We start from the raw sequence: 15,196 nt of genomic DNA, 5'->3' as shown, positions 1-15,196 counted from the left end.
TCTGGATTGTTTAACTTCAGATATATATATGTCAGAAAACTGTCTGTTTGTGCTTTTTCAGTTCACATTCTTCCTAAAATATGTACCTTACAGAGTGTTTGTGGCATTTGTACTTGTTTTTGTTGACTTTAATAAACTGTACACAAATACAATAACAATTATTCTGAAATTTCAAATTGTAAATCTAAAAGAGAACATTAAAAATGATATATGATCATTTTGTGTGTTTTTTATTTAGAAATTATTCAGTAAAAGTAACTCATACATAGACAATAACCGGAAAGAAAAATAAACATGGAGATCTTCAACAAAACTTGAAAACAGTACCAGTACATTATGTATGGGGACTCTGGGGATTAATATCAATAAAGGTAATACTTCAATTGATAGTAAATATAAGAAACATATTTTCCCTGAATGCTTGACATATTTGCTCTTGAGTTAAATGTATAGGGCACTAAACAGAAACATGAATATTTAATCTTTTCTCAAGTATTTCCCTAAAGTTCTCTTACATGTTTGTTTTTCCAGCTAAATAAATTAAACAACGGGTAATGAAGAGCTGATTTTAGTCAGGTTATGCCACCTGCTGGGCGATGAGAATATATTCGTCACTGCAATCCACATTTAGTATGTCAGGTGATTCTGCTGATTGTTAATAGAAAGTAAAGAATATTTCAACAGATATAACAAAAACAATTCAAAAAGAACTCACACTAGTTTTAAGGTGTCATACAGAATGAATTGGGAAAACAATCAGAAGTCAGCAAGAATTAGAAATGAAATAAGATGCACTCAAATTAAATCTAGTGTACTAATTGTGACAATGTATAATTCCGATCATATTGTCCAGTGCTGATGTTGTACACTATTGTGTAATGCTAAAGTCTGTTTCAGTCATTCAAAATGTTTAATGTATGCATATTTATTTGGGATCAATAACAGATTCCCAGAAACCATTTTTGCTGACAGGTTTCTCAAAGGCTCACATTTTGCCTACAAAATCTCAGTCTAAAGATAAAACTACATTTACCCATCAGCCCAGGGTGAGTTATCCCCCAGCTGAATGTTCCTGTGATGACATTGCTCAGGGACACCGAGCCAGGAAGAAACATAATCTTACCGGTGTACCAAAATGGACTTCCTGGTTGGTGTATCTGATGATCTGTAGCAGGTGTGATGTGACTCCTCTACTAACTGTGCTGTGGTGGTAACCAGAGAACTGTATGCAGTTAGTTGCACCATCACTTTGGATATAAATAGCATTACTGAAAGCTACGCAGACACAAGAGGAATCCCATCACAACAGAGGGGAGGGATCACTCTGCGCACATAAAGCATACTGACTGCAGCCAGTCTCTATAAGAGACGGGACACACTAAGCCTATAGATAGTCAGTACAAAGGGAGCCATTGGGTGCAGCTTATTTATCACAGCTATACAAAAAGAAGAAGAAGCTTACTTTATAGTCACGAGCTGCACTGTTAGGACATGGGCCTGCATGGATCCAAGCCTCGAAAACAAGCACAGGTCCTGATGCTGGGTCTGACTGGATCTGGAAAGACCACACTGCTCTACAGGCTGAAGTACAACGAAAGTGTGCTGACCGTGCCCACTGTGGGCTTCAACGTGGAGACGCTTGAGACGGACAGGAGCAGCCCGGGCCTGACGGTGTGGGATGTGGGGGGCCAGAGGAAGATGAGGCCCTATTGGAAACATTTCTATACTGATACAGCCGGACTGGTGTTTGTGGTGGACAGCTGGGATAAAAAGCATCTGGATGAGGCCCACAAGGAACTTCATCGGGTAATTTAAACAGATACTTTTATACTCTTAATTGCACATATTCTTCCTTCAGTAAGAATTGTGTTTTTGTTACTTCAATTGGATGTTTGAGCTACATTGAGCAGAGTGATGTATGCAGAGTTGTACTCTTTAATAAATGGCTCATAGCAGAAGTTAAGCAGATATAAGAACATTTGAACATGTGTCACGATTTTTATGTTATGTCACATTTTTAGTTTTGTATGTCTAGGTTTGGGTTTATTTTGCTGTTCTTTTCTCCCTGTGTTTTCCTCCCTGTCGTTAGTTTCCCTGGTGTGTCTGATTGTGTTCACCTGTTGCCCTTGTGTTTCTGCCTCCCCTGCCCGGCTGTTTCTCGTCTCGTGATTACCCCTCGCTGTATTTAGTCTTGTCTCTTCCTCATTTGGGTCCTATTTTTCCCCAACCCTGACAACATGCTTATTAATGTCTTGTCAACAACTATACTTTACTAAACCAATTTGTCCAAAACTGTGTATAATATTTTAATTCACCCTGCAATAACACTTGAACTTTGCTTAGTTTATATGTAGTATGAAGAACATTTCATTATGTCAAGATTCAAGGCTTTATTGTCACATGCACAGTAGCTACAGTGTAGATATGGCAATGGAAAACTTAAGTCACAGGCTCCTCCAACAGTGCAACATGAATACATATAGGACATAGAACAAATAAAATAGAACACATGCTCTATTAGTGAAAAAATGTATGAGTAACTAAATCATATTTCATTACAACTGTTTTTTTTGTCTATCATTAGTCATCTGCTTATGCACCAGTACAGCAGGCCAAACAGAACAAAATATCAATTGTTCACAAAGATTTTAATAAATACCCTTATCTCTGTTTAAAATGACATTACAGTGTGCAGTATGTGTTCAACTAGCTTGATAGATATTGGTTAAACACAATAAACCAGTTAACTGAAAGATTTTGTACACAAGTTCAGTTTTGTTGTTTGCTTTCTTCTCCACTTTTAGGTCCTGAGGCATGAGAGTCTCAAAGGAGTCCCTCTCGTGGTCCTTGCCAACAAACAGGACCTCCAGGGCGCTCAAAGCGCAGAGGCTCTTTGTGTGACACTGGACTTGAGAAGATTGTGTGAGGGCAGGACCTGGTTCATCCAGCCCTGCTCAGCCACCACCGGCGTGGGGCTGGAGGAGGGCTTCAGGAGGATCGTCTATCTGATGAAGACTCCATTCAAACAGACTCAAGAGGACATTAAGGTTAAGATGAAGTCCAAAGGGTTCAGTATCACAGCTATGAAAAAAGTGGTTTGTCTCTGCAGCAGATGATGGGGGGGGGGAAATCTGGTTTGAGAATCATTCAAGTGATTTGCAGGAGTCCTTGTTGTCTGCCTGTATAATTCAGCAGCAAATGGCCTCACTGTGGCATCTATAGGATCAGAGTATAGGAGGTGATGAGAAAAGGGATGATATTATCTCAGTTTTGTTTGTTAATCTACCTGACAGAGAGAAGCTTTATTCAATGCTGATAAAGACAAAGTGTCCTTGGACCATGGTGATATCCCATGAGGGTGCTGTGATCTTGGGTTAAGACAGCTGGTGTGTCAAAAACTGATATTTGAGCTGAGCCTGAGAGAGAAACTGAACCTTTTGCAAAATAGAGTATTTGCAATGATTCAATCTAAGAGTTGTCTCTACATGGAAATACAGACCAAATATATATTGGTCTGTGGGTCAAAACAATTCGGTTCTCCAATTGTGCAACTTTTGCTTGTTTGATTTATGTTTAGTTTTATATTTATATTTTTATGAAATATAAAGACTTGTTGTTTTGTATAACTATTGGGTTTGTACAACACAAATTGTACTTAAACAAAGGCCTATTTGTGACATTGATGTAAAATATAGATGTTGCTACATCATACAAATTAAAGCCGACAAAACTGTAAAATCTGTCAACTCAAGGCGTGTTTTCAATGTGTGTTTATTATCATGCTTACAATATGTCAGTGTTGTTTTGTCTAATGTTGCAATGAAATAAAGATTAATTCATGTTAAAGTCCTGACATTCAAATTCTTAGATTTCACATATGGGTTATCCCAGGCATTTTTAAAGGTATGTCTTAAAACATACTTACATGCTTATTTTTTTATTGCAACTGCTGCACAACAATTTCCCATAGGATAAGTAAAGGTGCTCTTTATTTTATCTTGTCTGTTTCGCCCCGGATTGGTAAACCGGCCGTTGGCTATTATAGCCTACTGATAGTATAAATTAAAGTAAAGCAAAGTATCTATAAGCTAAAATAAATGACTGTAAAACTAGAAAGAAATAGATATTATGGATGCAGTGGTAGAAAATAATAAGTAGCTACATTCATTTAAGTGCTGTACTTACTTGCTGTTGAGGTACTTAAATGTAATGCAGCGTTCTACTTCACACACTTTAGTTACTCGACACTTTGCAAATTCAGATTTTTATTAACCTCTAACGAGGTATATGAAATACATTGCCTTGCATTTATTTAAATCAAAACACCTTCACGGCAAAGACCAAAATGAAAATGAATCTTACATTGTAATGCGTCAAGAATAATAATCTAATATAAAATATGGTGCAATGAAAGCTCATCGAGCTGAATAGTGATTACTTCTACTTTTAAATTCAAGTATTTGTTTGACTATCATTACAAACTTTAACTAAAGAATGTGGGACTTTAATTGTAACAAAGAGTTTTCTAAATTATGATATTAGTAGTCTGTGTTAATTGTCATTAAATACAATGATCAGACACAAAGGTGTTTCTCCCCCCCCCCCTTTATTCAAGAAAATATATATGTAAATTAACCATAAATATGTGATTCATTGACATCAGGGTACAGTTAACAAATAAAATTAAAATAAATATTAAGAAAATAAATCAATATTAAGAAAAAAGTGATAAAAACAAAATGTAACATCTCAAGTTAATATTAATAAAATCCACATTTGGTTTTGAGTTCCTTCTTGCTTTTACTATTTGTATTCATGCTGCAATATTGTTGTTATCTCATAAATCTAATTTGTTGTACAATAAAATCCATCACTTTTAAAGTTTATAAAAAATGTCCTCATCTTGACGTTGTAATGTTTGTCCCGTTTTTCTTACTCAACATCAGACCAAAAGTGTGAGTGTGAGTATAAACAGTGATTGAATAAATGAAAAATTGTATCTTCATGTAAATTACTGAAATCACAACAATAGTCAATATCAATGTTAAATCCCTCTAGTGTCTTTTTTTTACAAAATATATTGTATGAAAAATGTTGACTGAAAACTCTTAAACTTTTATTGAGTAAAAATGTATTTCCAACTAGCTTCATTTATTTCCAATTGATAACTTCATTAAGTGAAGCCCAGAAGAATCTCCCTGAGGGCAGATTTACACTTTGGATGCTATTTCTCTTATATTTATGTGAGCATTTATCCATGGTAATCTGGGTTTGTATCTTGTAAAGTGGCGCGCCCCGCAGAGACACGTTCACAGTGAAGCCAATGAGAGTGAAGGGGATTTCCCCACCCTTCCTCTCTACGCCACAGCGAGGCTGCCCTCCACCACCGGCAATCCCAGTATGCACCGCGGACAGAGCAGCAAAAAATAGTCCGCTAACGAAAGGCTGAGAAAAGGGAACCAGAAAAGGATAGCTCACAAGCTAAATTCACGATTTAGATTGTATTTACCGCAACTACAACTGCGAACATGGCTGACAACGAGAAACTGGACAACCAGCGGCTGAAGAATTTCAAGAATAAGGGCCGTGATTTGGAGGTAAAAGTTATACAGATTGGTGTCGAAGATCTCTTGCTTTTCTCGGCGCCGCTCTGTTCACGGACAGCTTCGCCTTCTGGCTTCCTTGTGACGTCGTTTCTAATTTCTACCATCGGGAACTTTTTTACCTTAATCCTTGGCCAGGGCCTCAGAATATAATCAGTTATATGTCGCTGGCCTTGGCTGTGCTAACTCCATTTGCTTTTGCTGGTTTCGCTTCACCGTGAGAGCGCGGTGGTTATAAAACATGTCAGAAACGCTAGTCAGAGTTCATCGCCTCCGCTATATGTACTCTGCTAGCTCGATGCTAGGGAGGCCCACGGGGGACTTGCTAGCGCTACTCAGGCATATCAGCCGCCGGATCGGTTTTGGTCGATGAGTTGGCTAGGAAAACTGATACACGTGCCTCTAAAAGTACATTTAACTGACTTATATGTTTTATTAGCCGTATATTTGCATGTTTGGAAAGCTAACAGAGCGGCAGATTAGCGTTATTTTGGTACTGCAGTTAGCTAACCTATGTGCTAACTGATTTGCTAGCCACCGTTAAGCTTGCTGGTAGAGCTTGATGGTGGCTGCAGTTCCACCCATCCCCCGTCTTTACCACCAAAAACAATGGCGGAAACCAGTTAGCCTTTAAACTGGCCAGTTATCTAGACATTTTTAAATTGTGGCGTAGTGTTATTGCGGTATTAGGTGTTTTACCAACGTTACACATGCTTAGAAAACGAGGTTAACACGATCAGCTAGTTAACACGATCACATGACTGTTAGATCAAAGCTACACGTTAGCTAACGTTGCATAAGTTACCACTTGATTTATAGTCGGCTCAATATGCCTTTGCTTCGTTAGTGTTCGCAGGGGTGTTGTTTTCAGGCGCCCTCACTCAAGACGTAACTATGAGCAGGATATAATCACACATCCTGTTTGACAAGTAGCTACTGAAGCGGTCTAGGCCTCTAGACATACGACTAGCTACTTGATAATCACTTGGTGGTCTGTCGGTGAACACAAGCATAACCAACAAATACCATCACTTAATGTGAGGTGTATAGTAAAACCTTTATACTCAGTTACCTGTTTATCAGGCATAGTTACACCTAGGGCGTTCTTATAATTCCAATGAACACAATAATACATGTCCCTGTTTGTGTTGAAACTGCATTAGATAGGCGTTGAATCACTTGTATGGATGTTTTGGAGATTAATTGTAGATCACTAAACGATACTATTCAACAGCAGCACACAGTACAGTCTGTATAAAAGACTGAATCAGCACCTCTTTAAACCAGCTTCAACAAAGAAACTGAACAGTAAAACCTTCATGAAAGACTCAATGTGGCACTGCAGTTTTTGCTGAATAAGTGTGCCCTATAATATATCTGCTACATACTTGTAACTATAGTTTTTTTTTGTTTAAAGATAACAACATAAATTGAAATTGTATATTGAAGAATATGTAAGTTAGAGGTATTGTTGAGGCACATCTTACAGTAATTTAAGCTAAAGCGAAATAGATCAGGCTCGGGTTTAGGGTGTTAGGCAATCACATGCAGATTGTGGGATGTTGACCTAATGCTCCAGGTATGACTGATACTACAGATTGACCCTGCTTTTATAAACTTAAACTTGATCCTTCGCCCAGGTTTAATTAGGCCGCCAGGGTCACTCTATTTGGCAATGGCATGTTGGGATTGATGTATGGCTGGAACTATTTTCACTGCCAATCTATTGATGAAAATGGTTGCTGGTTATTTGTATGCAGATACATCTGTGCCGCTCTAGAAAATAGTTCCTAAATGTTCTTATGCTATCTCACCCACAGACTATGAGAAGACAGAGGACTGAGGTAGTGGTGGAACTCAGAAAGGTTGGTACATTTGTATTATCTTGTCCTCTTATCATGATGAATTTCTTCTGAAATGTGCATGAAGTAATATCTCTGTTTCCCTCCACTACAGAACAAAAGAGATGAGCACCTTCTGAAGAGACGAAATGTGCCCCATGAGGACATCTGTGAGGACTCTGACGTTGACGGAGACTTCAGATCGGTACGATACTAGTCAATTGCTTCTTCTAAGGGTGGCCCACATTAGGTTCCTCTCCCTGGCAATACAGTCCAGAGGTTTAGGATACGATAACATTGTGTCCCTATGATGCTGTGTTCTTGCTCAATCTCAGTTGGGTGTGGCAGAAGTGTGACAAATATACAGTCAACAAACGTTCTCCATGCTAGGCGGTGTCTCATTATCTTCAAGTAAGAGACCGGTTTCAGTGCAGCATCCTTTGTAGAATCACAACATTGCACTTTGTAAAGCTGTCCGTCATCAGGATTTTAGTCTTTTCTAAATATCTTCTGTGCTTTTGTTGCCCAATACTTCATCTTTGGGACCGAAATTCATGTTATGCAGCATTTCAATTTCAGATAAAACATGCAGGGATAAAGAGAATAAATGACTACTCTCGTGACAAATATTCAAAGTTATAGATATGGGTGTGGTAATAATCTGTGATACATACAAGAACTATTTATAATGCAAATAGTCCTTGGATTGTGCCAATTTGAGGAATTTTATTTTCAGGTTAGCATTAATATTACCATCATTGATAAGCCAAAACATTAGGTTCATTATATTTAAGCTTAAGGGCATCGAGAATCCCACCATCACTGGGGGGCTCTTGGTCGTGTGGTATTGCTGGAATAAAAAGCCACTCAGCAGTTCAGAAATTCAATCACAGTAACTGCCTAGTGCCATTGAGAAGGCTGACTTTAAACAGGCTGCTTAGCAATATATCAACAATGACATGCTGCTCTGACTCACTGCAAGACATTAGTGGCTTTTGTGTGTACTGACCAATCTGGTTTAAATACTCAACCAGCACCACCTGAGTTCCAGCGTTCGCTGTTTTCAACATTCCCAGGTTCCACTGGTCAACTTCATGTTGTGTATTCAGGGTTGTGTTTGGGTGTTTTTCTTTTCTAGTTAGTTTTTTGTTGCATTTTACTCCACCCTGTTTATTTAACCGTGCACAGTAATCGGCTGGCTATTGGAGGCACCAGCCGGCTCTTATTTAACTGGGCCTGCTTTCATGGTCAGGGCTTAATTAAAAGTAAGAACGATACTCTGCACACTTGATTCTACACTGGGCCTTCAGCTCCATGTAGAGGCAGTCAGGTGAGGGTGCCAGTTGGCACATTCTCCCGTTGAATGCTGGCCTTCACGTCCGGCCTGCTGACTGTTCCAACAGAACACCAGATTTGCTCAAGTGAGAATGCAAGTCACTGCTTTGTCCGGGGTGGTATTTCCTGACTCCTAATGTCCTGTTTCTCGTAGTTGCTTTGGTGGCTCTATTCCCTGCTGTGTCAACTTTGCAGACAAAAGCAATTCTAGGAAATACTTGTTGAAATGTGAAGCTAGAAGCTAACCGGCCCAGCCTCCCGTAGTACTGCCAGGAATTAAACTCTGGGGTACTTTCCTTGATCAAACCACTGGATAAAAATGTACTGTATCTTATCGTCTTGTACTTTTGACTAATGACTCTTTACTTTCCTTTTCAGCAAAACACCTCCCTTGAAGCAATAGTACAAGTAAGTAGGATGTTACATTCATTTGTTATTCTTTGTCATTTATCTCCTCTTATGGGCTCTATGTATATAATGCAGAATGTAACTTGTGTACTTGCGTTACAGAATGCCACCAGTGATAATCAGGGCGTCCAGCTGAGTGCTGTTCAGGCTGCCAGGTAGGAAAACCCCCCCTCACACTCATCTCTTCAGTTTACCCCAGCAGCTGGCATCTCGTTTTATATTATTAGACTTTCTTTATAAACATTTATGGTCACATTTCTCATGTTGTCATATTGATGTTCACAGAGGACTATAGAGCGCTACTATGTACTCTGCTGCTTATTAACCTGTCAAAGACACATTTGGATTAAGCCAAAATAAAATGGCTGTTCACTATGAATGAACTATACCGAACGTGGACAATAGTGAAGTAGTACTTTAAATGTGATCCAGATTCACATCTGGTTCATCCGGTGTTTGTGAGCCAGAGAAGCTGCACCAATACTTTGCCTGAAAAGGTTCTCTGATTAAAATGGATGGCCTCTTGCAAAATACAGTTCCAGTGTTGAAATTTCAAGGACTGAATGTTTTTCCAGCTCTGTTAGACAGCGGTGATTTACAGTAAGTCAGCCCGGTCTGATTAATGGACATAGTAAATGGCGCTGCGGCTCAGTAGTGCAGCCCTGTTTAAGATGAAGAAAATGCTGCACGAGGTATCCGAAAACATGTTTCTTTATTATTTTACAGCTAGTTATTTGTATTCTTTCATCTATTCACGGCTACCATGCGGCTTTCTTGACACTAAAGATGCCTTCCAACGTGTCCTGAATTAACGTGAGCCGGGCGGTCACTGAGATCGTGATTGACACTGTGTGGATTCTTGACATTCTTTAGCTGTTTCTCTCTGTGTGTCATTGGTTCTTCTTGTTTGCATTTCTCTGTAAAGCCATCAGTATGAGTAATGGTCTTTTGTGCTCTCTTTTGTTTTTTTAGGAAGTTGTTGTCCAGTGACCGTAACCCTCCCATTGATGACCTGATTAAATCTGGGATCCTTCCTATACTGGTCCACTGTCTGGACAGAGATGATAAGTAAGTAGGCTGCGAATGTTTCTTTGTGCTTGTGGCAGCGCATCATGCTCTTTCACATGTGATTTAATATTAGTAGCATTATCCAGATCATGTTGAGTTTATGCACACTTCAAATGTATTCAAATGCACACGCAGGGTTTTTATCCGCGCCTGCATCTGAAGCACTTATGTAAATGTGTTCTAGTTTCACCTTCCAGGGATGGCAGAAATATAAATGACTCATCAGCAGGCTCTGACTGTTACGCCACAGCCCAGTCACAGTGACTTCAACTCAGCCTTCTGTTTCTCTCTCACCTCTTCACAGCCCGTCTCTCCAGTTCGAGGCAGCCTGGGCTCTCACCAACATCGCGTCTGGGACCTCGGAGCAGACCCAGGCCGTGGTCCAGTCCAGTAAGAGCCCTTTCAACACAACTCCTTCTTTTCTCATGTCTCTACAACATCTCAGTATAAACCTCAATCTATTACCTTTCACTTTATAAACAAATGTGCTTTTATTTATTATAGTAGGTGTGACATCCACACATGTCGTTGCATTTGCTTTGGTCAAATGCATCAACGGGGATTCATGTATTTTTAATGGAGGCATTTTTGTATAAGTATTATTTATTTATTTCCATTAGTCAAAACATTTAAATGTTGGATGTGATGAACATCGTAAAGCGAGCTGCAACATGAGAAAAGGAAAACACTTAAATGATTGATTTATCCATCTTGACCATGCGTGACATGGTATCTATGATTGAATTATGCAGAACAGCAGTGTTTAAGTGTCTCTGGCTTCAAATACTTTAATAATAAGATTCTAAGGATCTGAATGCCACATTTAAGCGATAATACAGTGAAGTTACTTTGATATTTTCCTACTTTTACTCTTCTTTTTATTTCTAAGCATGTTGTGGCCCATTCCTTTTTAAGTGTAGATGTGTCCAAGTGGTCATTTAAAGATTCTGAACAGATGAGCTGTTTCTGAGTGAAAGCCCTGCAGCAGAGTACGAGACTTCTCCTATGATTGATACTTATCTGTCTCTTGGTGTAGATGCTGTGCCTCTGTTCCTGAGGCTGCTTCACTCCCCTCACCAGAACGTGTGTGAACAGGCGGTCTGGGCTCTGGGCAACATCATAGGTGAGTCGCTGTTGGTGTGAGCATGTGTTGGAAAGAAATACCGTGAGTCCCTGGACGGCGTGTGAACCATCTGTGTGTTCTCTCCAGGTGACGGCCCTCAATGCAGAGACTACGTGATCAGCTTGGGCGTGGTGAAGCCCCTGCTCTCTTTCATCAGCCCCTCCATCCCCATCACCTTCCTGCGCAATGTCACCTGGGTCATGGTCAATCTGTGCCGCCATAAGGACCCTCCACCACCCATGGAGACCATCCAGGAGGTGTGTATGCCAGAATGAGGGGGCTGTACATGTGTGTGTGCTGGATGCACGGTTACATGGGTGTTTGTGGAGAAGCAATGATTCAGTGTTTATGAGCGAGAAGTGAGGCGTTAATCATCCACTCTTCAGTTCATACGCTTCCAGGAGCAAAATATCCTGAATCTTGATTGTTAAAAAAAAGATCAGTTTCTATTCAAAAGCATCAAGTTAAAAAACATGCTTCATGCTGTCTGAAGCTAACAGATAGAGGGTCGTCTATGACACAGGAAAAACCTTTCCATCCCAGTCACGTCAGATTTGGAACATTCATGTTAAAAAAAAATGGGAATAAATAAAAAACTAATAAATGTGGACTTCTTGGTTTCTTGTTGTTAGGCCTGAGGGTGAAGGCACAAATAAAGCTGGTTTACATAAAAGAAAAAAAGCCAAGTTTTGTCTTTTTCTCCCCATAGTCATCCCTCCTGTTTTCTTCTGTTCTCAGATTCTGCCGGCGCTCTGCGTGCTGATCCACCACACTGATGTCAGCGTAAGTCGTTTTTTACACAGGCTGTGGTGCCTTGGCCTCTCTTAACTATTAACAGAGCACATTCAAGAAATGCTTCACTGTTGGAGGAAGTTGTTCAGGGTGCAAAGTGTAATGATGAGTTCCCTTTCTTCTTTGCTGCCTCCAGATCTTGGTCGACACAGTGTGGGCTCTGTCCTACCTGACGGACGCTGGGAACGAGCAGATCCAAATGGTCATCGACTCTGGCATCGTCCCTCATCTGGTCCCTCTGCTCAGCCACCAGGAGGTCAAAGTTCAGGTATGAAGGGACACCAGGCGCGACGATGATTATGTTAAGGATCACAGCTATAAAACATCAAGCATGGACTCTTAGAGGTTGATGGTTTGGTTTAACGGTTATTATTCTCTTAACAAATGTAACGCTTCCTCTTCACACCCAGACTGCTGCTCTGAGGGCCGTGGGGAACATAGTGACCGGCACAGATGAACAGACCCAGGTGGTGCTCAACTGTGACGCTCTCAGCCACTTCCCCGCACTCCTCACACACCCGAAGGAGAAAATCAACAAGGTAAAACGACCTCCATCTTCCTCCTGCACACATACATGCCCCCCCCCTGGCAGGTGTTGTCTGCCTGGAAGTGATGAAATCAGAGACTTGGTGCTCGTGTGAATGCTGTGTGAAAGTCATAGATGGGGCAGATAGTCATTTGTAGGGATTCACAACATGAAGAACCTCCAGGATGAAGAAGAAGTCCTCAGTTGAAGTTAGCCAGTCAGATCGGGGGGGGTTGGGGGAAGGGCTGTTGGTGTGGATGTGATTGAATGAGTGATTCCTTGGGCTGGTGGCCAGAGGGTGCTGAAGACCACGAGTCTCTGCTGATATCGGAGTGCATCTGAGACCAGTCACTTTAAAACAGAGGCCCACTGTGACCCGGACGATGATTAGAGCCTCAAGAAACGCCTTGGCCCCGCCCACAGCACTCTGTCTCGCCCAGAGGTCCTACCCCTCAGCGCGGACCCTCTGGATTCTGATCCAGTTTAAACACACACTCATAAGTCTTTAAAAAGAGGGAGTGCTAATCATGGCCCCATGCAGTCAGGTTCCTCCTCTAGTTGAAGGTGTGACATGATTATAATCTTCTGGCTTCTCTGGTTAGGATAAAACCTGAATAAAAAGAAACGTCTATGTTTCTATTTCCTTAACAATGTATTTGTGTTGTTTGTCCTGTAGGAGGCAGTGTGGTTCCTGTCCAACATCACAGCCGGCAACCAGCAGCAGGTGCAGGCTGTCATCGACGCCAAGCTCGTCCCCATGATCATCCACCTGCTCGACAAGGTGTGTGTCCGTGTGTCTTTAGAAGCAGTGCAAAGAACAAGAGGATCGTGAAGGATTCTGTTTAATAGCTCGTGGGGGAGATATGTGTTATTAATGTACTTTTGTTTTTAGGGTGACTTTGGCACTCAGAAGGAAGCCGCCTGGGCCATCAGCAACCTGACAATAAGTGGCAGGAAAGATCAGGTAAGAATCTTCTAAACAATTCAAGTTTTAAAGCAATGAGATGTAGTCATGAAAAACTATGGGAATATGAATACACTTGATTTATGTAGCTCTGTCCTTGGGGTTAGATTTTTATTTTAAAAAGTACTTTTAAAGAAGAAAATCAAACAAACAATCGAATAAAACAGAATACATAAGCACAGAGAGTTAGAACTATCACATGAACAATTGAGTTATAATGAAACATTTCCTAAAGCTTTCACAAGTGGATGTTTTATAATTCAAAAGAGGCTGAAGTGTGTCTGAGTAAAGGGAGAAGTTAAAAAATGTTCTCTCAATTTCGTTTAGTTTGTGAAATGATTCCTTTTGACAACAGACGTGTTGTTTTGAAACCAGTCATTGGCATTTTTCAAAATGACTAGTAAAAGTAGAAATGAAAGTGAATACCATGTTGCTGTTCCTCACCGCTCCTCTTCGGCCTGCAGGTGGCGCACCTGATCGAGAAGCAGGTGATCCCCCCGTTCTGCAACCTGCTGGTGGTGAAGGACGCTCAGGTGGTGCAGGTGGTCCTCGACGGCCTCAGCAACATCCTCAAGATGGCAGACGATGAGGCTGAAACCATTGCTAACCTCATTGAGGAATGCGGCGGTAAGTCCCATCAATGTTTGATTTATTATCTGTGTTTCTTAACATTAGGTTTCATGCGTGATTGTGTGGCGTCTGACTTGTTGTTTTCTTTGGTTCCTCAGGTTTGGAAAAAGTAGAGCAACTGCAGAATCACGAAAATGAAGATATCTACAAGTTGGCATACGAAATTATTGATCAATTCTTCTCTTCTGATGATGTAAGTGAATCCAGTGTCAAAGATGATTTCACTGAAGTTCAAAGTATCAATCTATTGTTGGTTATCAATAGATTTGTAAAGTTGAAGCCTTAGACTATCACATTTTATATTTGAATGTAAAAAGAAAAGGTTCCACCTAGGGGTGGGCGATATGACGATATATATCGTCGTGACGATATTAGGTCTCCACGATATGCTTTTTCAGAGATATCGTATCTATCGTGATAATTTTTTTTTTTTAAAACTGATGTGGAAGACATGCTCTAAAGCTGTCTAGTCAGGATTCAGACAGTATTGCACTTTATTTATTGTCTTGTTTGATTCTGTTGGCTTATATTTTATTTTATCAAGAAGGTATTTATATAGTTTTTCCCTTCAGTTATGCTAAAGTCTTTTATTGCACTTCAAGTCTAAAGTTTACATTTTAATTGTTTGGCACTGACTTTTCCTCATTGATGTTTTATGTTTTACTTAGTTATGTTTTACCCTCCTTTTCATGTTTATTGATGTTCAGTGCTCGTACTACCTNCCATTGACTTCAATGTTAAAATAAGAGTTTAAAAAGGTGAGAAATATTTTGAAAAAGTTGAAAGTTTCCAATCAATTGCTGAAAAGGCTGAATAGTTTAATAGTTGAATGGTTTGTGTAGCTGAAAGTAAGCTGAAGTTATGGAGAACTAAAGTATTGGCTGATTTGAAGGCTCTTCCCATTGA

The 15,196-nt window shown here is 40.2% G+C and overlaps 2 protein-coding genes across 2 annotated transcripts in view; both read left to right on the top strand.

Annotated features, from left to right (window-relative positions):
- Positions 1-1,328: 1,328 nt before the first annotated feature.
- Positions 1,329-3,840, top strand: LOC104954273 (ADP-ribosylation factor-like protein 14). Its single transcript, XM_010781354.1, has 2 exons — positions 1,329-1,806; positions 2,805-3,840. The coding sequence occupies exons 1-2, from the start codon at positions 1,492-1,494 to the stop codon at positions 3,114-3,116; spliced, it is 627 nt and encodes a 208-aa protein (XP_010779656.1). The 5' UTR covers positions 1,329-1,491; the 3' UTR covers positions 3,117-3,840.
- A 1,542-nt stretch (positions 3,841-5,382) lies between these two features.
- The window catches only part of kpna4 (karyopherin alpha 4 (importin alpha 3)), a 12,672-nt gene continuing 2,858 nt past the window's right edge, over positions 5,383-15,196 (top strand). The window contains exons 1-16 of the mRNA XM_010781353.1: positions 5,383-5,597; positions 7,424-7,468; positions 7,560-7,649; positions 9,158-9,187; positions 9,290-9,342; positions 10,160-10,255; positions 10,560-10,645; positions 11,292-11,378; positions 11,466-11,635; positions 12,117-12,161; positions 12,307-12,438; positions 12,581-12,709; positions 13,373-13,477; positions 13,589-13,660; positions 14,125-14,287; positions 14,389-14,483. Of these exons, the coding sequence (XP_010779655.1) occupies positions 5,529-5,597; positions 7,424-7,468; positions 7,560-7,649; positions 9,158-9,187; positions 9,290-9,342; positions 10,160-10,255; positions 10,560-10,645; positions 11,292-11,378; positions 11,466-11,635; positions 12,117-12,161; positions 12,307-12,438; positions 12,581-12,709; positions 13,373-13,477; positions 13,589-13,660; positions 14,125-14,287; positions 14,389-14,483 (1,467 nt within the window). The 5' untranslated portion in view covers positions 5,383-5,528. The remainder of the gene's footprint in view (positions 5,598-7,423; positions 7,469-7,559; positions 7,650-9,157; positions 9,188-9,289; positions 9,343-10,159; positions 10,256-10,559; positions 10,646-11,291; positions 11,379-11,465; positions 11,636-12,116; positions 12,162-12,306; positions 12,439-12,580; positions 12,710-13,372; positions 13,478-13,588; positions 13,661-14,124; positions 14,288-14,388; positions 14,484-15,196) is intronic.

The sequence above is a fragment of the Notothenia coriiceps genome, unplaced genomic scaffold (assembly GCF_000735185.1).
Source record: "Notothenia coriiceps isolate Sejong01 unplaced genomic scaffold, NC01 NC01_scaffold00023139, whole genome shotgun sequence".
Classification (NCBI taxonomy): Eukaryota; Metazoa; Chordata; class Actinopteri; order Perciformes; family Nototheniidae; genus Notothenia; species Notothenia coriiceps.
This window is presented reverse-complemented; position numbering and strand designations above follow the sequence as displayed.

Bases quoted from the DNA above. Each gene is read 5' to 3' on its own strand.
- LOC104954273 (XM_010781354.1), top strand. From the start codon at position 1,492: ATGGGCCTGCATGGATCCAAGCCTCGAAAACAAGCACAGGTCCTGATG. The intron at 1,807-2,804 runs GTAATTTAAACA...CTCCACTTTTAG, and splicing joins CCCACAAGGAACTTCATCGG to GTCCTGAGGCATGAGAGTCT.